The sequence below is a fragment of the Fringilla coelebs genome (genome assembly GCF_963513975.1).
Source record: "Fringilla coelebs genome assembly, chromosome: 1".
NCBI classification, from domain to species: Eukaryota; Metazoa; Chordata; class Aves; order Passeriformes; family Fringillidae; genus Fringilla; species Fringilla coelebs.
In genome coordinates, this window is record NC_140028.1 from 35,865,749 (window position 1) to 35,887,894 (window position 22,146).

Consider the following 22,146-nt stretch of genomic DNA (forward strand, 5'->3'; position numbering starts at 1 on the left):
CCTTCCAAACATGACAATTCTGTAATTCTGTGAAATCATAGTAAATTACAGTGCAGGATGGATCAAAATTTTGTAACCAAATTTTTAAGCTGTAAGCTATGTTGCTTAGCTGCCAGCAGAGTCCTATACCAGTATTGAGTGAAGGAAATATTGGATTCTGATAAAAAACCCATATTTTTTCTAATGTAACAGATAGAAGTATTTTGCCTTTGTATACTCTTTGTGTCTTACTAGATGATCTTTAAGGTCCCTTCCAGCCCACATCATTCAATGATTCTATGAGCAGATAAGATGAGCCTAAAACTCAGGATTTTGCAAGGTGCTGAGCTTGGGGAAGCAGGTTAGTTGCCTGCTCAGGCCCCTACATGAAGCTGCAAAACCTTTGTTCACTTGTGAGAGCCAGAAAGTGGCAACACCACTGGAGCACCTGCACCTCTGCTCAGGTGATCACTTTGTTGTTGGAGATGAATACACTTCATGGGATTTTGGTGGAGAAAATTGACCAGCAGCCTTGTGAGCAGCACAGAATTCTCATCAGGCGTGTATTTGTATGGGAAAAGAGCCCTTCTCTCTGGCTGAGCACGTACAAGGTGTGCCCTATGGAAATGCCTGGAAGATCAGAGGTCTGGCATGTCTCTCTGTTGATAACAGAGGGTTGTGCCCACAAGACCATTCCTGCCACTGACAGGTCCAAAGCAGCCTGCAGTGCTGCAGACAGCTCAGCACATGGGCAAGAAGCACCAGAGAGGCAAAGAACACACTTTGTGCAAGGCCCATAGGCTGGGCAGTGGTCAGTCCATCAATGCTATCCAAGCTCCAAGGTGTACAAACCCCTTCTGCCCTCAGCAGCTCCCCTACACAAAGGGTTTGCTTTCTGATGCTTTTTACTGAAGGTGCCATCCTAACTGAAGTGCTACAGAACAAGAAGAAAACTGCTTTAGTCACCCAGCTTTTTCCAAAACTTGCAGTACATTACAATATCATTAACCACTAAAAACCTCAAAGTTTGAAAACCCAGTTTAACTGAGATTACTGAAATTTGTTTTACTAACTTTCTTACCAGGGAACAGCATCTTCCCTGCAGCTAAGCCACGCATTGAGACAGTTGATTTTTTTTTTCTATTTCAAGTGTATGCGTGACACTACAAAGTTCAAGAGTAATGGGAAGAAGTCTGAGAGAATTTCTCAAACTGCTAGGTAAATACTGTACGATTATTTCTACAAAATGATGGATTACTGTTACTACAGGGAGAAATTTAGGTTTTAACCTGTACAATACAAACATTTTTCTGCTGAACTCGAAGGCTGGTCAGCAGCTTTGACCTCCTTTTTTTCAGCAACAAAATGCTGTAGAAAATCTGTACAACTTCTTAGGCCCTGCAATAAATCTTACATTAAGTTTCCATGTTCCTTATGTAACTGAACTTGAATACCAGAGCTGAGCAGCAGAAGCTGACTTACAGAGCAAGAGTCCCACCATCAGGCCACTTGCCCAAGGCAGAGAGCAGCAGCCACATCCTTTAACTGGACCTCTGGCTGCTACTCCATCAAAACTCCACGTCACATCGTCGGTCCAGTCCCGGCTACCTGAAAACAGCTTTGCTCAGCTTTTGTCCCGGCAAAGATGCTGCAGGCCAACTGTGAAACATTACCTGTGAAACAAGTCACGGTGACACCCCCAAACTGGGGAGAACCGGGCCACCCTTCTCCCTTCACAGGACACCGACTGGATGGAGAACACAGCCCTCCTTCTCTACCAGCTAAGAGCCAAACGCAGGATGTTTTAAAAAGGTCAGAACGCATTTATTGACAGATAAGTGTGTGAACAGAGCACCGGGCAGGAGGCTGGCAGCGACAGTCCCTTCCCACGCCTCGGTGGGCATCCCCAGCCCGTGCCGCACACTGTCCCTCACGCCTTCTTTCTCCTGCCCGCGCCCGCAGGCTTCTGCTGCTGCGGCTGCCGCCGGGCTCCGCTCTTCTTGCCGCTGCGCCCGGGCCGCTGCTGGCGCCGGCCGCGCTTGCCGCGCTTCGACTGCTTCTTGCCCTTGTTGGCAGCGGCCGCCTCGGCTTCCTCCTGCCGCAGCTGCTTGTTGACGGCGCGGGTGATGTCGAGCACCGGCTTCTTGCTGCCCATGTCCCGCAGCAGCTCCAGCTGCCGGCTGCGCTCGGCCGCCAGGTTGCCGAGGAGCGGCTCGAACCGGCGCTTCTTGCCGCCGCTGCGGGAGGGCGGCTCCGCCGATTCCTTCGGCAGGCGCGGCTGGAAGCGGCCGAGCGAGGCGGTGGAGACGCGGGCCACGCGGGCCACCTGCCGCAGCTCGTCGCGGTCCTGGTGGCCGGTGGGGTGCAGGGGCGCGGCGGGCACAGCGCTGCCGGCGCGGTGGGCTCGGGCCAGGTTGCGCAGCCGGTTCAGCTCGTTCCGAGCCACCCGTTCCCGCTTCTCCCGTCGCAGCCGGGCGAACTGGTCCTCCTCGGGGTCGGCGCCCGCCGGCACCTCCGCTAGCCAGGCCCGGGACGGGTCTCCGCCCGCCCGCCGGTAGCCCCAGCGCCGCCGCCACTCCTTGGCCTGCTCGTCCCACACCAGGGAGGTTTTCTTCTTGCGGCGGATGCCCTTCAGCCGCGCGAACTGCTCCCAGCGCGTCGGCGGCCGCGGCTTCGGCGGCGGCTTCTCCCGCGGCAGGCGGAACGTGGGCTCGGGCAGCTGCGCCACCAGCGGGCCCCCGGCGCCGCCGGCGCGCTCGGCCGGCAGCTCCCAGAGCCGGGACACGAGCAGCTGCGTGTTGTCGCGGGCCAGCGCCCGCAGCAGCTCCTCCCGCCGCGGGCCGGCCCCGCGCAGCGCCGCCGCCGGAGGGGGGTTGCGGTCCACGGCCAGCAAATTGCCCAGGTCGTACTCCAGCTCAAGCTCCTTTTCCACCGTGATGCTCCGCCGCTTCTCCGCCTCCTGCTCCTCGGCGGCCGCCAGCACCGCCTCCACCCGCACGGCCGCCATGGCAGCGGCTCCACGTGCGAGCGGCGCCGCCGCTGCCCCGGAGCGCGGCAAAGCTCCGCCGGGTCAGCGCGCCGGAAGCGCCGGGTCCGGAGCCGCCGGGCCCTGGGGGCGGGACGGGCGCAAGGCCCGCCGGGAGATGTAGTCCCGTCGCGCCGGCCCGCCAGAGGGAGCCGTGGCTCCTCGCAACACGGCCCGCGGCCGCCGGACCGGCGGTGAGCCGGAGGAGCCCTGGTCTGCCCGGGGACCCGCCGCCGTGTCTAATGGGCACGCACTTCCAGTTAGAATCACAGAATCAGTTAGGCTCGAAAAGCCTTCTGAGGACATCAAGTCCAAACTGTGACCAGACATCACCATGTCAACTAGACCAGGAAACGGAATGCCACAACCAGTATTTCATTAAAAGCCATTAGGGACAGTGACTCCACCACCCCTCTAGGCAGCCCATTCCAGTGTTTAATCACCCTTTCTGCGAAGAAATTATTTCCAATACTCAACTTGAACCTCCCCTGGTATCACTATTGCCGGGCAGAAGAGGCCAATCCCTACCTGACTACAATCCCCTTTCTCCTAGTTGTAGAGAAGGGTAAGATCACCCCTGAGCCTCTTCTCCAGGCAAAACAACCCTGGCTCCCTTGTCTGCTTCTCATGGGACTTCGCTTTCTGGAGCCTTCACCTATGATACCAATCACCAATGGTAGTGATGAAATCCCCAGCCACCCCCAGGCTGGGGTTGTGTGGGGGTCAGGGTGGCCCCAAATCTGTCTCCTCTGTCACCATGAGTGGTGCTGAGGTGGAACGTATGTGGAAAGACTCAAGACATGAGGGGAGGCAAACGCCAAAAGCGGAGTGGTAGGACCATCATAGAGAGTCAGTGTGGGCCTGGAGCTTCCCTTGCCTTTGCCTGCACTAGGGATGGGTGGTGGCATCCAGAGACTGAGACTGCGACAGAACATTTTTTTTGTGTGTGTGGGGTTTTTTTTTTTTTTGTTTGTTTGTTTTGGATGATTTTTTAAAAGCATATGATTCTTTCTGATGCTCCTTGCTGTAGAACAGTCCCACTGAGTGCTCCTCGCAGGATCAAAATTCAAGTGCTGTATTGCAGCACAGGTGTTGTGGGTAAATCTGCCCCCAGAGAAGGGAGGGGAGGAACAGCATTTGGGAAGCAGTGTCATCTGGCAGATGTCTCAACAGACGTAATTATAAGTGAGGTGATTGGGGTGATATGGTGTGCTCCTAAAGGTCCGCTGGGTCACAGATACCTCCATGCTATTTTTAAACAAATGGGCTACAGAAGAATCCTTTTATAGCTATACAGTGATTTGGCTTGTGTGGCCATGGTATTTTGAGCTGATCCCTGGTGCCCTAAAAACAAGCTCATGATAGCAGTTAGCTGTAGTGCAGGGCAATGATGGGTGTTTTTATACAAGGTACAGTTCTATTCCAAGTTATTATCCCATCTTTGCCTTTACATTAGTTTTGGAGTGATGGAAGTGATTCTGAGTGCAATGCCACAGCAGTGCTGTTGAAATGAAACAAAAGGCTGTGTTTATAAGGTGAGGACAATTAGCTGATTCTCAAATTCTAATGGCTAGCATAACACAACTTACCCACAGTCTAACCAGGAAATTTTTTTTCCTCAAGTCAGTTGTTTTGAGCATGATTTTTATACTATGGAGCAACAGAATCCCTATGCATTTAAATCTAAGCTGGTTGGCATGGACTATTTTCTTGTTTACCACAAGATGGCATTGGATAATATTTTGTGCCTTGGGTAGGTCATACTTTCACCTGGAATTGCAGATAAAACTAATTTTAAAGACAGTTTTTTGAAGAGGTGCATAGGCACTGTCTATATTTAGGCATAAATTTGAACTTTTGAACTGCAAGGCCCACTGTTTTGTTAAAGTCTGGTTAATACCTTTACACTGATCCAGGTACCCTCCAGTTTTATCCTTATGCAGCTAACTCTCAGAGTTCTCTCGGTCTGTATTTGTACAAAGTCCAGAATGCTTCAGGTAGATGCCTTGGGCTGAGAGGACATCATCTCTTGCACTTCCAAAGTGGCTTGAACTGTTAATGATTACCACTGCAATAGCAGAAGGAGTGCATGCCAGGAATTGATCTTCTTGCTTTACCTGAAAACATGTAGAGCAATCTCCGAAGGTAAAAATCACATTCTGGAAACTGCTGTGTTGGTCTGAATTCCAGCCTTTTAATGTATTCCAGGAATCTGCACCTCAGAGCACGACCTGATTTTGGAGTTTGCAGCTTGTGATTTCACAGTGTGTTTGGGAACGTGGTCGTTGGAAGAATACTGGAAAAGACTTGTAAACAGAGATTTGTAAATAATCATGGATATTTTGGGAAACTGTCCCATTCTGAGGAGGGGCTTCTGAGCTGACTGTAGTAATCACAGCCATGCTTTGAACTTGTACTCCCAGCTTAGAGCTGGGGATTGCAACCAGGTACATGGCTTCTGTCAAGGGAATAGATGTGTGTGTAGTTCTGCAAATCTGGGCTTTCCAAAAGATGAAAGGGTAATACCAATGTTCAGTTATAGAAACAGCTTTTTGGAAATGAATGTTTTTATTATCTCATGTTTAATTCAGCTTTTTAAAAGGACCTTTCCAGCAATTTTTAACAGAATGATTTTTTAGAAGTGTTTATTTATTTTGATCATCTCTGTTCTGGGGTTCCTGTGTTCTTTTTGGCTTATCAAATATCACATTTCACAGACTGCCTGTTGGTTGTGCTCAGCTATAGGGCTTGGCAATCCATAGATAATTAAACAATTTCATCATTGCTCTCCCTTTCCTTGAGGTACTTTACCTCTTCAGTATGAACAATAGCAATACATATCACAATATGTGCATATCTGTGCTTAATGCTGTACTCTTTGCTTGCTTTCTTTACTGGTAGGTGACCAGGCAGGGTTTGGATTCTCTTGCAAAGTGCAGTTTTTATTTGAGATGAGGAAGGCTGTAGAGTTTTGGGTCTTTTTCTTTTTCTAACCACATGAGAAATTTAGCTGCATGAGAAACATAATACGGCAGAGTATAATTTACAGAAACACTTGTCCAAAAGATTATTTGAAAGCATAATGCAAGATATATGTAATGCACCAAAAGAGCTACAGCATCAACGTGACATACCATCAGGTTTGTTTTTCTTGCGAGAAAGAATAATGAATTATCCTACTTAACTTTTATTTTTGCAGTTTCTGTTCAGCTGGGCTGCAGCTTGGAGTTTGTGTTTGATAGGAGCTGCTGTAATGTACAGGATTCATGTCTCACTGTTAGTGATACCATTAACTTAGATTTACTCTTCAAACTTTTGCCAATTACCTCTGGATGGCAGTAGATGTAGTTACAAGATGATTCAATCAATTCATAAGCCTGCTGTGAGGATTGTTATGAAGAACACTTTTATCAGGCAAACTCAAAGTGCTGATAATTTTGGAAAATAGTAGAAAGTGCCCTTAAAATATCCCCACTATCTCTGAATAATTCCCTTCTACTGACTTTGTTCAGTACATTTTGAAGTGAGAATCTGTGCTGTAGGATTTTTTTGTAAAAGGGAGAAGTTGTTTGCTCACTGAACTCACTGAAGCTATATTAAGTACAATTTATGGACCCAGTTCTACTTCCTGATACATTTTTTTTACCCCTGTAACTTACATTTCATGTATTTCAGCATATGTCCTATTTCCTGGGATATATAAGTGCCTTTTTAGTCCAAATAATAAAACACAGGAATGCAAATTTGGATAAACAAACGCTTTCCTAGTCACTAGTCCATATAATGTAAAAAGACTGCCTGTAAGGAAAAAAAACCCAAAAACCTACAAAGATTTAAGGCACCCTCTTTTATAAAATGTGCAAATTGACTTCAGCAGTATAACAAAAATACATCTGGTAGTCAGAGTTTTCCTATAACAAGAATTATATCACTCATTAGAGATAATGGGCCATTCCTTCTCGTGGTTTCACCATGGTAAGGCCTTACTAGGAACCTCATAGGGGACATGCTTAATTCTAAGCAAGTTGTGTTGATGGGGATGATATTATCGGTGCTCACACACTTCAAAACATTTCTGGTTAGTTTGTAAATGAGCAGGTTTAAATTTCCTGTCCAAAGATTTCATGTGATTATAGCAGAATGCTGTATTTATGAAAAATCCCCAAAAATTGTGCAGATGAAAGTCAGGAGGCTGTAGCTCTAGTTCCAAAACCTAAGACTAGGTTGTTTGGAATGCAGTTACAAGTGGATAACTAAGCAGAGCCTGAGTTTTGGTGCAGAAGCCAGAACACAGATAGCTGTTGAGATAGCAGAGAGATTTGGATGACTGCAGGCACTGTGGAAAGTGATGGGTGGACCAGAATCTATTTTCATCATTTGACTGGTTGTGACTGTGTGGTTTCACTGAACTGATTTTGGGTAAACAAAACAAAGCTAAGCTAATTTGAGGCTTTCCCAAGTGCTTGATGCCTATCTTGCTATGCATTAGGGAATCAGACTGAGAACAGATTGTGATGTGGTTTGCTTTTTTTATGAGCTTAACTGTGACCTGATTTTTGTTTGAGAAAGTTTTCTTGTAGCAAAGTCTTAATATTAGAAATACCAGCAATGGTGGGGCTTGGTTTTGTTGGGTGTTTTTTAGGATAATTTAAAGAACAGAATGAGAACTTTATCAGGCAGTGATGGAAAGAATGGCAACATAGTAACACATTCCTGTTCCAGGTCAGTCCTTCTTATCATCTGTCTTAGAGTAGACCTACTTTTTGGCATAAGATTACTTCTACAAGTTAAAAAAAGCCAATGAACACATTTCCTTCTTTAGAACAAATCTGTCATGCTCAGAGATTTGTCCTTGATTAAGTCTGCACTTGTAAACAGAAGAACAAAACAAGTTCCTCTGTTCTTGGGTTGGGTTGGAATTATCTCCAACACTGGAAGTGAGAAACATGAAAGCCTCCTTCCATGACATAAAAGATGGGCCATAGTCATTACTGATTTTTGTTGACAGAAGCACACAAGACAAAGTAAATGGAGCAAGAGGTTCAGTACCGTGAATCTGAGAGAAGGGTAAATGTATGTCTGCTGGCAATGACCATGCCAGTTCCTATATTCTCTTGCTTTTTTGAGTCAGAAATAATCCCTGTCTCAGCCAGTGGCCTTCTTGGGACATGTTTTCAAGAGAAAATCTCATCCTTTTATGTGCATGTGATTAAACCTATGTAGATAAAAGCATTCACATATGCAAGAGGTACAAATACTGATTTTGGTAAAGGAAAAAATATCAGGCCTGATCTTAAAGCAAGACAATACAGTGCACTCAGGACCATGATTCTTCAGGAATCTTTTGGGGCAATTTGAACCTGAGACTAGACATAGGTCCAAGCATAATTTTATACACACACCACAGCCATTTAATGCACCTCAACTGCCTGAATCTTCCCCCAGCCCTTGCTGGATGACATGGAGGTGCCTGCTGATGTCCTGCTTGCCAAAGTTGCCTTCAACACCTCAGCACTACTTGACAGCAAGAAAAAGGTTTCCTAAACATGGTTTGTAACCTTTTATCCTCCATTTTTCCATTCATCAGCAAGGCTGATCTGTCAGGATGGGCTTTTGTCCTCAGTGTGTTTTTAGACCATTTTGTTCTTAAAGCTACATTAAAGACTTCAATGTCTTGCTATGTATTGCAATGTATTACATTTCCAGTTGATAGTTACTAATGAAATGGGAAAATAGTCTTGGTTTAGATCTTTTTGTACACATAAATAGGGCACTTTAAAAGTTCAGTCCAAGATATTAAGGAGGATTTCAACCACATGTAACCGCAGGTGACTTTTGCAAGACAAGAATCATCTATAAATTTCTGTGAGCTTCTATCTAGGATGTATGTTGTGGCTTAGAGTAAATTAGGAGAAATTGTGTTAAACAAATATTATTCATTTTGAATGTCATACAGCCTAGGGCTGTGGCTCTACATCATTACCAAGTGACGACAGATTTGGTTAAAATAGTTCTTATGGTGAAAAAGAAGTCCTGGAGATTAACGTAGTCAATTCACACATTTCAGTCCATGCTCACAGGGCAGCTGAATCAGCATAGCTTCTGGGGTGGGGTGAGAGTGTGAATTCGTGGCCAGGCATTTGAGAGGGAACAGCAATCTCTCAAACTGTTTTTTTTCCTGAGGGAATCAGCCAGAGCTTCACTCACAATGAGGGATGGCTTTCCTTGGAGAAGCAATCCTGGTTTGTACCTATACAGCCTACCAAACCTCTTCTTGAAGAAGTCTGTCTTGTAAAGGTGGCCTAACTGCTCTTATAGCTGCAGAGACCTCCCATAGCTCCTCCTGTAGCAACCAGAGTTCACAGCTTGCTGTGTTAAGGGAATATGGCAGCAATTTACTGTTACCTTATTATAATATACTATAAACTAAACAAGTTGCTTCACAGACTGCTCAGTCATTCCTGCAAAAGGTTTGGGAACATCTCAGATGGGAGGAGTGGGAATAACTGGATGCAGCAATGACGCTGGCCATCACAAGGTAACCTCCCTGCTGCTGCCGCTGCTGAATCAGAACCCTCAGAGCTGGGGCAGGAAATCCCTGTCCTAATCTGCAGTCAGGGCTCTTGAGTCCTTGGAGGGGATGAGACTCTCTGAGCTGCTCAGAGCCTCCCTCATACTGCCACAAACCCTAATCAGCTGTCCTGAACAGTGCATCTTTATTCTTTTTGTTTTCTGCAATGTGCCTCTGCTCCTCAGCAACTGCACTACATGATAAGGGACAAAGCAGGATAGATTCTCAGTTTCCAGAATCCTACAGGTACTGTGGTGTCATGCTTTGAGCCTGGCATTGGCCAGTGCCTTCATGAAAATACTTTCTCCCTGGAGTCTGCTGTGAGATGTGATCAGAAATAGAGCAAAGCAGGCTCCAGCTTATGAATAAAAGGAAAAAAAAAACTTTATTAACTTACGACTATATATAAAGAGAAACACACAGAACTCGGAATGAAAACCTTCTAAAAACATTCCTCCTCCCCCCACCAAATTTTTAATACATCTACCTCTCAGATCATCAACTCTCAGGCTATCCACCCTTTAGATAATCAATTCTCAGTTCATCAAAGAGAGAGGAGTCTTTCTTGTACCATAGGCTTCTTCAGGAAACACAGTTGAAACTTCATGTGTTCTCATGTCACACGTAGCACTGCCCGGAGATTATTTTGCTATCGTGACATCTTCCTTCCATGCCCAGTGCTCTCACCACTGTGCAAGGACCAGAGCTGCTTCTAGGGTTTTCTTTTTAAGAATGCTTTGCTTAATTCCAAAAAAGCACAGTCTCTCACTTTTGGGATACCTGTCCCTCCTAAATTCACCTCCTGGGGCTGAGGGGTCCCGAGAACAGAGATCTTCTTCTTCTCTGAAGACAGAGGGCACCACCACCACCCTCCTCACCCGTTGTCCCTGTTCACGCACCCTTTCACATCACATCACTGCACTCTCTTGGCTCCAAGCCATCGCCTCTTCCTTAAATGCAGTCTCTGTGTCACAGGAAAAATGGTTCTGTCCATGGCCATACAAGAAAAGTCCAGCTAAAGGCTACTTCATCATCTCCTCTCACTTAGAATTCTTCTTAACTTCTCTCATGGCCTATTTCTTCTTATCTCATCTTTATCTCTCTTCTCATTCAACTCTAGGAGGATCAGCATTTGTAAGGTTCATCATCTAAGAAAAGGGTTAAAAGTCTCAGGCTCTGCCTGTCCAGAACTCTCAGGGCTGCCCTGCCGGGCACTTTCTCCCCGCACTCCCCTTCTCCTTCTCGGCTGGCCGTGCTATCAAATCTCAAGGTGGCCCAGACACCACCTCGCTCTCTCTCTCTCTCTGGGGGGCTGTCCGATGTCTCTGGGGGTTCCTCCACCCTTCCATCCTGCAGGGCCTTCTCCTCCCTTCTCTGTCCAGGGCCCCTCACCACACGGCTTCCCCTCCCCCGCTCAGCCCGCAGTCCTGCACAGATGGAACCCAAGGGAGCTCCCCCCTGGGAGTTCTCTGCTTTTAACCCCGCTGTGTTCTCAGAGGGGTATCCATGTCCTCAGTGGCCACACCAGGTGCCAATATTCAAATCTGAGCACCTATTGGTTTGACCACAGCATCCCAAAAAACCCACTTCCTCTGAAACCAGGACACTGTGGGAACTGCTCAATCTGTAATTTTTCTGAGTTACTAAGGAAATGTTAAAGCAGGGCAGGGTAAATTTGTGTGTAGCAGTAGTTATGAGCAATAAAATGAAAAGAAAAATATATATTCACACAATAAACTAAAGGGACAAAATAGAAGGTTTGCTTCTTTAGCCAAGGGTGCATGAATGACTTAATCCACAACACAACACAACAGTGTTAACTGTTGGTTTAAAACCTGCAGATTTCTCGTACAACTTTGCATCTTGAACTACCTGTCAGTGTGAGGTACTGAATGGAAATGCAAAAGTTTGCTGGGCTGCATTGTTGCTCCTTGTTGCCCCTTTATAGCATTTACAGGGCCAAGCATGTACATTCTCTAGCTGCCCAAATATCCCTGGCTCTGACAAAGGACACCTTCCCTTTCTCTTGAAGATGATGTTACACCTGCCTCCTCTCTGGGCTTTCAAATACTTGCTTTGCTCCTTCCAGAGTACGCTATCTGGAGTGCCTTGAGGATTCTCTACAAAAACAATCACCTGGATCTTTGTTTTCCTCTCATCACTTTCATTCAATTCTGTTGTTCCTTCTTCACTGCTTTAAAGCATATGCAGGATCATATGATAGTTTGGGCTGGAAGGGACCTTTAGAGCCTACCTAGTCCTTCCTGCCTGCACTGAGCAGGGACATCTTCAATTCAATCTACAAAGCCCATTAACCCTACTGTATTTACTTGCTTGCCCCTGTATCTGAAGCTTCTCTTCATAGCCCATGCTCTACCCTGATCATGCCCATTAGTGTTTTTAATTACTGCTGTGATGCACCAAGCTTGAATTTCCATGATCTGTGAGGAAATCTTCCTGCATCCTGTCTCTGGACTGTTTTGTTGGTGGGCAGAGCAGGCACTTTCAGTGTCCAGGTGTGTCAGAGCATGACTTTCTGGTGCAGGTCTACAGAGCACTTTTGGGGACCTGGCGAATGTGCCTACTAATTGTGTGAATAAGGCAGGCTGAACTCTCCTATAATGCCCTGATATAAATGCATGATAAGTGTGAATGGTGTGGTAAGTGTGAGAAACTGGTGTTGGTAAGTTTGAGAAAGAGCTGATGGTAAGTTTGAGAAATAGTTGAGTTGTGAATTAAGCTTGTGAGTCAACCCTGATTGATGTTACTGGTCAATTCCAGGATCATGGAAAATCCCAGCAGCACATTTGCTGTGGGCAGTGCTGTGTATTGGAAAGCAATTGCTTTCCACTCATTTGGTAAGGCCTTTCCTGGGTTTTGTAGCCTACACCAATGAAAATACAGACTTCCACAATCAGAGAGAGTAGGTGAAAGAAGAGGAAAGCTACATGGAAAAATACTTCATAAATGCCTCTTAGAAGATCAGTAGGGAAGAAGGAGGTGAGCAACATCTCTTTAAATAAATGGTTTGAATGATCACAGCTTTTCCTTCATTCCAATTTACTCAAGCTGTGCAAAACAGCTCTGAGTAAAGCATATTCTAATTATGTTTTTGCTGATTAGAGAAAGAAAAAAAACAACCCAGTAGATGATTTAGGACTGGATGGAGAATATTCATAGACTGTGTTCAGGCTATGGATTATTATGATGGAAGCATCTCACACTAAGCCTGTTTTTTAAATAAACCTCTAATCTCAAACCATTTGAACAAAAAGAAAAGTAGGAGGATACTATCTAACATCTATTTAGACAAAAAGGCTGGGTTTAGATTGGAAGTTGAAAGATTTGTGATCATCTCAAGGTATTCAGCAGTGGTTTTTGAGGTGGCATGAAATCTTTGCTTTACATCCAGGGAAAATGCACTTTGACTGCAGTATTGATTGCTGCCCTCTGGGGCAAAAAATGGATCTTCCTTTTATGCTTTCACATTTAAGTTTGCATTTTTTGTGTAAATTACACTAGTTTGAAATTACAGACATATAAAAAGAATTTATCCTTGCAAACCTGTTTTCCTGCCTCACTTCAGCTAGCTACTTTTGCTGTGCAAGTTAGCCACTTGTGTTAGCCCAAGCAGACTGTATTAAGCATGAATTTAAGAGCTTTATGAACTAGAGCATCCTTCTTTTTAGAAACCCACCAATTTTTTTAACTGCACATTAGCTGAGATGTGATCAAACAGGACACAGGCTATGCTTCTGTGTTGGTTTCATTATAAATTTGGAAAATTCAGCAGATTGTTGCAAACTTGCTCTTTGCAAAATGCCCAGATGAACAAGCCCCCGAAGTCACTTGAAATACTCCTTTGTTTTGCTGTCTTTCAGGGGAGTGGCACGACAGCAGTTTTCAAGGAAAAGTTTCTATCACATTATGCTTCTGTCTGAAAATGGAGGGGATGATAGAGCTTCTAGGGTCCAGAAAGCACATTTTGACATTAAATCTGTAGCAAGCTTTTGCTGTAGTAGCACTAAAAGCACACTAATATATTACCACTTGTGTTAGATAGAGAAGAGCAAAATTTGGCTAGGTTTCCCACATGCTGTGGGCAGTGAGGGGGTTTGCCAAGATAATGAGAGCTAATGTAGATGAGAGCTGTTCAGACAAATCAAAATACACTGACTGCTACCTTGCTTCATCTCTCAGCTTCATCTTTAGCTAAACTAGTTGGGGAAACCCCTCTTGTTTGCAGCTTCATTCAAGAAGGTACTCAGGCACGTGAAGAGTCCTACTGATTAAAGAGTTTGAAGTGAGGTTTGCGTTTAGCTGCGTGTTTTGAACGCAAAATTCTCCAGTAGTGTACATCACTGAGTACAGAATCACAAAGCCCATGATATCAACATGAAGGAGCATGGCTACCAATAGAACATTTGAAAGAGATTGCTGGATGTATGATATGTTTCAATGTGCACAACTTTTGGGAAGTGCCTCACAGGGACACTTAGTGTATTTGTTCTCAGTGTGAATCCACTCATCCACCTTACAGAGTTTCTCAGTAAAATTGTTCTTTGTTAACCTTAGTACAACAGAGTCCTCAAGTAACCACTGGCCATGTAGGTCACTTTATAAGAATTGAAAAATACAAGGCCATATAATATGTTAATTACCACTTCTGGAAGCAGAAGTGCTCTTGTGACCTTTTTGTGTATGGTACAAACTATTTTTTTGAGAGGTTATTTAAATTCATTATGAAAGCTATGTGGGATTTTTTATCCAGAAAGCTTTTACAAACCAAATTATCTCATTGCTACTGTCCAGGTCTACAGCCTGAGCTGTCGTAACAGGAGTAACTTGGTGTTGCCTTGCGTTACATCAGCTTTGCCAGCTACCTGAGCTTGCTTTTGTGCACAGCCTCTCAGTGAGACTGATTAGAAGGGCACAGATTTACAGCATCTGGCCAGAGCTGCTCTGTTTTGTTTGTGTCTGAGGGTACAGTTAGGGCACAGTTGAGTACAGAGGTCTTACTAATTGTGAGAGTGTCTGCAAGATACAGGCAGGTACCCTCAGAGAGAACAATTAAGCTAAGCTGTTGAAAAGGGTGTGGAAGGGGAAAAAATTATGCAGATACTCCAGACAATTAGTAACATCCATGTCACTTGCATTCCATACTCACACAGGACCTGTGAATGAGACTTCAGGAAGGCAGCTTTTCCCACCTATTCCCTACACTTTCCTGAGATTTTTTAAAGTTTTCCCAAGAGAACACATTGGTGTTTGTGGGCTAGAAGGATTGCATCAAGAATTCAAAAATCACACATTTGCAGTACTGTGAAAGGGAAGGATCTCCAGAAGCTGCAGTGATGATTATTGTACCTCTAAGACAGCCTCATTTGTTGTTGGTTCCCCAGACTTTTTATTCTTTGTTCTGTCCCCTGAAAGCTCTCAAATGTGCCTACATCTTTCTTAGGCTTTGATACCCCAAATGAAAATTGGTAACATAACTCCCAAATCTGTCCAGTGAACGTCCTGCCTTCCTTTTACCACCCCAAAAGGTAAGAATGGTTTGGGTTTGGTTTTTTTTCTCTTTTTTCCAGCACCACATGCTTGATTCATATTCAGCTCTTGTCTCAGAACACCATTTTGTGCACAACTGCTGCCTAGTGAGAGGTTCCCCCTTCAGAAAATAATACAATACACAGTAAAATATAGTCCACATTAAATTATATTGGAAACAATAAGATGAGCATCTCAATAACATATTAATTCTTGCAGTTCAGACCTACATGGAGATGAGTGAGGCCTCATGGAATGGGACCAACATTGATTTTCTGATATCATGCTTGCATTGTACAGATGAATAGAAGAATATTGAACATGTAGATCAAGTGAAGAGCAAAATGGCAAACAGACCGAGTGAACCCATCTGAATTCTTCACTCAGAAGTGAAACTGTCAGGGAATTGTGAAGCTGGCAGAGAATTGGGAGAAAGGACTGCAAAGCTTCAGAATTTTCTAGGGAGCTGCCTAGAAAAGGCAGGGTGAACAATCCCTTTGGCTGCCACAAACAGCAAGTCCCACAGTGGTGATCAACAATGCTTTTTGTGGAAACCTGAAGTAGACCATAAAGCTCTCAACAAAGACATTTTGAAATGTCAAGAATCCTGCAATTGACAACAGAATGTCACTTGGGAAAAAGCACGTCTTGACACCAAAGCAGATGGCAGATGAGACAATTGAGCACTATGTAATATAGCTGCACAACAAAGCAAAGTCAATGAATTTGACCAGATAGCAGCCTGATTTTTGATTAATAGTTTGTCTTCTAACATATCACCAGGTGAAAGCAGGGTATGGGAAACTCCTCTACCATGAATAGCTAGGGCTGGCACGACCTAATGGAAAGCTGTGCTCTGTTCCTTTTATAAATTCAGAATTTGTACTGGAACTGTCTTTCAAGAAGATGGCCTAAGCTGTCAGAGTTTTGAAAAGTGTGTACGAACAAAATACTATCTATTCTAACTCTACAAATCATGTAGCCATTGAAATGTGGAACACTGGTCCTCATCACATCTAATTTAACATTTTCTTACTCTGTTTTCCCATTTGTACAGTCCGGTGGATTTAAATGGATTTCTCTGTTATTCACTTTTGTGTAAATGAAATGGGAATTGTCATCCTGAAGCAGGAGTGAAAATTTATGTGCAAAGGCCTGATTCTCATTTAGTAAGACATCACTTTGAACTTCTTGAACTGTGTAACAGAATAGTGAAACAAATGTGAATGTAATCTATATAGTCAATGAGATGCAAAATAGATTTTGTATCAGAAAGCATTAAGTCTGAAAATGGCTTTGCTCCTTAGGACCTGAGCATAGATGAATTAATTTCTACTCACATATGCACTGTTATGGTGAGCCAAAATTTAACTGGAGGCCTGGAGGCAGTTAGAATTAGAAATTAGAGTATTTACATACTCAGAAACTTAGTCTGAAAAGAAAATGAGATCTACCTAATCCCTCATTAATTTCCAGGTGTCTTCTTGTTAGTTACCTTTATTTTAGTAAGTACTTTGTAGAATATGATTAGTCTTTGCAGAATACTGAAATTTTATTAGAAACTACCTTGAGCTTAATTTGCACAATAATTCATTTATTGGGAAGTATTATTGGGAAGCATTTGACAATAAAGATCTCTAAATATTTTAAATTCAAGTGCCGGAGAGGATCTCATCACATTAGGAAGCAATCAACTATCTTGAGACAGGTTAATAAAAGCATCTTAAACTCATCATCAAAAGGCACTCTTGATTTCCATTATTAGGCACAGGACTCTGAATGATTCATTGATCACATTTTCTCTTTTCAACAAAAATATCATGAGCTGAAGGGTTTCAAGATATGAAACATGAGAGGATTTTTTTCCTGCCTCACAACTACATTTGACAGATGACCTTTAGTCTTTCTTTCACATTAGTGAGATATTTAACAAAAATAATGTAGATACATTTTTCAGTGTTATCCAATGCACATGCTCACAGAACCTCCGTTTGCTACCACACAGTAAACAGATAAAAGAGTCTTCTGTAAATGCCTTCATTATAAATAAATGCCCTGCTTTCAGCTCTCCTCTTCCAAAAAGATCACAAGGTTTAAAAGCCTCTGAATGATTCTGTGAATGCATGTAGTTAACCTGATACTGTTTCACAGGGAGGTCGGTGCACGTGTAGATCTACAGGATGTTTTCAGGAGGTTGTGTAGTCTGTTTGCATCCCTTCCATCCAGCAAGCCAACAACTGCATTTGGATCTCCAAAGTACCAAGAGGTTCCATGCATTTTGGTTTACACCTTTGCTGTTGTGCAGCTCAGGGGGTGGACTGTGGCTTGGCTTTCCATCCTGAGTGCACCTGAAGTTTCCTGGCTGGGGTACAAATAACAAGGGAGCTGTGATGCTGAGCACATCCTCAGCCAAGTGCTCACCCAGGGTCCTGGGCAGATTTGCACAGTCTGTGCAGAAATATTGCTGTCAGCATCAGAGCTGGCAGCTGAAGGTGACTCAAGTATGAGCTGCAGTCACACCTCTGGATCCCGGCAATGTTCCCATTTTCCCTGCTCCTTCAGCCCTGGCAGGTATCTCATCCTGCTGAATCTTCAGGTCACAGATGTTGTGGAGGGCACAAGATGGCACAAAAGTGATAAGAGAGCTACGTCACCCCAGAGCTCCTCACTGGTACGTCAGTGGTGCTCACTGCACATCCTCACTCTGTCTGCTGTGCTGGTAGAAGCTGAAGTCACTCCACTGAAATCAATAAGCTTGAAAACCGTGGCCTTGTCTGTCTGAAGACCTTTCTATGCAGAATGGAAGGGAACAAGGAGAGTGTTCTGCTGGGATGAGCTGATACCCCTGCACTCTGCAGGTGGGAACGGGGAGGAAGGTGAGAAGTAGGTATACAGCATCATGGAACAGCTGGCAGAGCATGGTGAGCTCAAGGTCACCTGGCTGTTGGCTCAAATCCATCCAAAAAAAAAACCAAAACCCAGCAATTAGTCAGGTGTCAACTCAAAAAAAAAAAAAAAGAAAAAAGAACAAAAACCCAAAAAACCCCATGGAAATAACTGAGCCATGTAATTGTTCAGCAAGGGTATCTGGGTTCTGCTAGCACCCTTTGGAAGGCCACCGTGGGTAGAAACTGGGACCCTGTTTGTTGCCGAGCTAATAGTTGTGAATTGAACTCCATGTCATTTTACTTCAACAACTGCCTGAAAACAGATTCAGAAGTATGTTCTCAAATGGATTAGGGATTCCTGGTGATTTTTCAACTTCTCTTGGGATGAAGAGGTGGATGGATGAAGGCAGCAATGCTTTGATGCAAGATGCCTGCTAGAGTGTATAGTACAGGCTCGGAAGAGAAGCTTTTCCTGTCTCTGAGGCTTTTACAAGGTTCCATCAATTCTGAGACATTTGAGTCTTTCTTCCCCCCCTCTATTAATAAACACAAATGTGTGGAAAATTACCCTAATCTTTTTCCAAAGAGGATGTGCCTCCAGAATCACTTCCAGTACCGGGGACCTCAGAGTTCTGCTACCATATTTAGAGGCGATAAAAACAGTCCTTGCATTTCTGACCAAAATCCAAATATAGCCTATTTCTTTCTGCCAACTGAAAATGCACCTTTTTAGTTCATTCAGTTTTGTTTAAATCTAACTTTGTTCCAAACTTTTCATTCTATAAATGTCTCTTTCGCTCTGATTATTTAAATAAAGTGGGATAGTGCCCAGTTTAGTGAACTGAATTAGTATGCTACTTAATGTGCCTGCTGTTGTCATTCTGCTAGGGCTTGTGCTCTGTTCTTGTTACAATTTTCTCCCTGATTTTGGTGAATTTACACAGACCTGAACCCAGCCTGTGAAGGACAGTTTACCACAGGCAGCTGTATTTTACAAATTTAAGAGGCATAGTTGCTATTTCTACATGATTTTTCAAAGTTTTTACACTGGAGGGAATATACTGGTTTCTACTTGGCCAGGCTTTATGGTTAGAAACTGGCAGTAGGTGTCAGTGATACCCTGAGACATCTAAGCCTGCCTGTCTCGTGTCTTGTGGTGTGCCAGGTCCTGGTTTCCAAAACATTCAGCTGATCTTCAGCTTGGCAGGATTTCATCTTTTTCTTTCTCCTTTCTCTGGGAGGTAGGAAACACGGAGCTCAGGAGTCCCTGGGAACATCAAGAAGCAGAAGAGACCATGCAGGAGCATGGGGTATGTTGCTGTGTTGGTAACCTCAACTAACTTTAGGTGCCTACACTTTTGAAAGCCACACAGAGCTGGTTGTTCAGGCTTCTTGTAGAGCCAGTGGAGAGAAACAAGAAACACCAAGATACTCTGGATAACTTCTTTGAGACAAGACAAAGCTTGCCCTAGAAGTGCTTGTTCCTCTTCAGCAATCTTAGTGACAATTTAGTAACCCCAGTATAGGTCTCATTAGTAGGTGTCACTGGCAGGTGAGCTGAGCCTATCTTTGTTGTGTGGGACCTCATCAGGTAGAGACCATTCAAGGTACGAGGTATATATTCCCTATCCAGAGTCTTTTCTCTCATTTCCTTCTTTTTATTTCTTCTGAAGAAGCTATTTTTTCTCCTCTGCACTCCTTTCCTCTTTCTTTTCGTCCCTTGTTTGAAATTTCTATTCATAGTCTATTTTTCTGCTACCCTTCAGTGCTTTGAGATGATGATGAGTCTATGGGCTCGGCAATGAAGTTACTTAAGGAATTCCTGGAAAATATTTGCATATCTCCTGAGAGTTAAAGGCAAAAACCAGGGCAGTAAACTGGACAGACTCATTTGGCTGCCCTTGCTGAATGCTCCCCTCTTGCCCCACCTGTGTGTCACCCACTTTCAGTCCTTGACCTGAAGGTTCCAGATGCAGCCAATCATCCAGCCTATGATCTGGAGAAGGGATTGTACACAGCAGTGAGACTGGTCTTATCCCCTGTGCCCTGTGCTCACAGAGCTCCTCCAAGTGATCCTCTGTCCTACCTGGAATTTCTCATGGCAGATTTATGTATTCCATCCACTGCCAGGAGACTAATGGGCTGGGTCTTGCAGGGTGTAGTGATGATAGAGCTAAACCCCTCCCCTGGGTTAGGGGGTGGGTGCTGCTGAAAGAGGGTGGTGGTGACATTTTCTGCCCTGTCTCCCTACCTGTGGAACCCAGCACTTCCCATGTGCCAGTGGCAGTTGTGTGACCTCAGAATGAGTCAGCTCAGGGGATGGACCAGCAGAAAATCACATAAAAAATGAATGAGTTTTGCTTGTGAGGGAAAGAGGAGATTTCTGCTCTTTGTTCTCTTTGAAGCTGTGGGCTTTGTGGTACAGCACCGCTGTGCTCTGGGAGACAGTGTAAAAGCAGTATATACATCTTGAAAATGTCTGTGAGCAGGTAGTACACAATGATCCAGGTCAGCTCAGTCATAAATTTCCTGTTGTCTTCAGTGGCTCTGGATTTCATGCTGTTTCCCTGCTGCTGTGTTTCTATAGTGCTGTCAGTATTCTCCTGCTTACTCTGCATGGTCAAAGACCAAGACACTGTAAAACATTTCAGTACAACACTAAAATCAGGGGTGTGCCTGCACTTATACAACTGTGCTTTATGTATTGTTTTAGCACCAGGATGCACTCTGCTCCTGCTCACACTACTGAAATTCAGGAGTGATTCCTAAAACAGCTGTAGGTCAGGTCTTTGGTTCCAGCCATGAAGGGAATGTAGGGGGAAAGAAAAAGGTCTGCAGTAGCTTTTATTTTCTCTTCTTATATCCTTTGAAGCAGAAGTTCAGTGTGACTTGCCTGAACAATATTGTCCTGCTGGTGTGTGTGTGAGGGCAAGTAGTCCTGGGCTTTGCAAAAGAGGAAGTCAGATTGTGTTGGTGCTCTCACAACCTCAGCCAGGTGCTGTTACATGAGAAAGGGTGGCCAGCATCAGGGGGTTGGCCAAAGTCTCTTCACTTCTCCCCAGCAGATCTGAGCCTGCCCCATGCCTGAAGCACAATGCTCCCTGCTCATATTTGCTGTTGCTTCTCCTTGGAGAATTCACTGGATTAGCTGTCAAAGATAAACTAGGAGTGTAATCCCAGTGGATTTGTTCACAAATGCAAATCAACATTTGCAGCAGGGTTTGTTTTTTGGTTGCTTTTTTGGTTTTGTTTTGGTTTTGGTTTGATTTTTTGGGGGGGGGGGGGGGGGGGCTAGTGACATTTGTTCGACTGTATTCCTTACACTTGAGCTATAAAAATCAGCAAATTAAGGCTCAGCATAAAGCCATATAACATAAAATCAAAAAGTGACAGCAGATATGTTTCAGTATTCACCCACACTTGAACAAAGGGATAGGGAATAGTGTCTTGCTTGTTTCAGAAAGACTGTCATAATGATCCAGCCTAACAAACCATAAAGTCCAGTCCCCTCTTGAGTCATTTACAGTTTTGCAAGTCAAAAGGCTTGTGTTTTCCTAGAGTTGTAAAGGAGGATGCAAGGTGGTACAGGACAGTCCAGTTTGAAGGGAAAACACTGTAGTTCTTCCTCCCTCTGACTTTAAAGGAAGGCTTTTGAAATGGTAGATTGAGCAAAAAACATTGAAGATGTGGACCATCACAAACATAGAAATTTTATTATACCTGCAAGTTTCACATTCAATCAACCTGTTTGCAGACATGGATCAACATTATCTATGCATTTAGCCCATCCTGCTTTCATTGCAAATCCCCTTTCCGTTTACCCAGTTTCTGTTATGATCTGCATGCACACATTTTGGGATAAAGATCCAACAACTTGGTTGGATCTTAGTTCCTCAGTAGGGGCCACTTTCTTTGAGTCTGCGAGATCTTCCATTTCACATGTCTGTGATGTGCAGCTGTGAATCAGTCTGCCTTCTGGGGGTGTGACATCTGGACACACTAGGGCATTCAGCATCTGCCACCTGGACGCTCTGTCCTTGACCCTGTTCCCTTTCAGGAGAATTGCATACATTTGAAATTTTTCATTCCTTCCTGTTGCAAAATCAATTTCCACACAATATGTTTTGTGAATCAGT

The 22,146-nt window shown here is 44.2% G+C and overlaps 1 protein-coding gene across 1 annotated transcript; it reads right to left on the minus strand.

The window, feature by feature from the left end:
• Positions 1-1,825: 1,825 nt before the first annotated feature.
• RRS1 (ribosome biogenesis regulator 1 homolog) lies at positions 1,826-3,017 on the minus strand. Its single transcript, XM_084226856.1, has one exon. The coding sequence runs from the start codon at positions 2,984-2,986 to the stop codon at positions 1,910-1,912; it is 1,077 nt and encodes a 358-aa protein (XP_084082982.1). The 5' UTR covers positions 2,987-3,017; the 3' UTR covers positions 1,826-1,909.
• Positions 3,018-22,146: the final 19,129 nt, after the last annotated feature.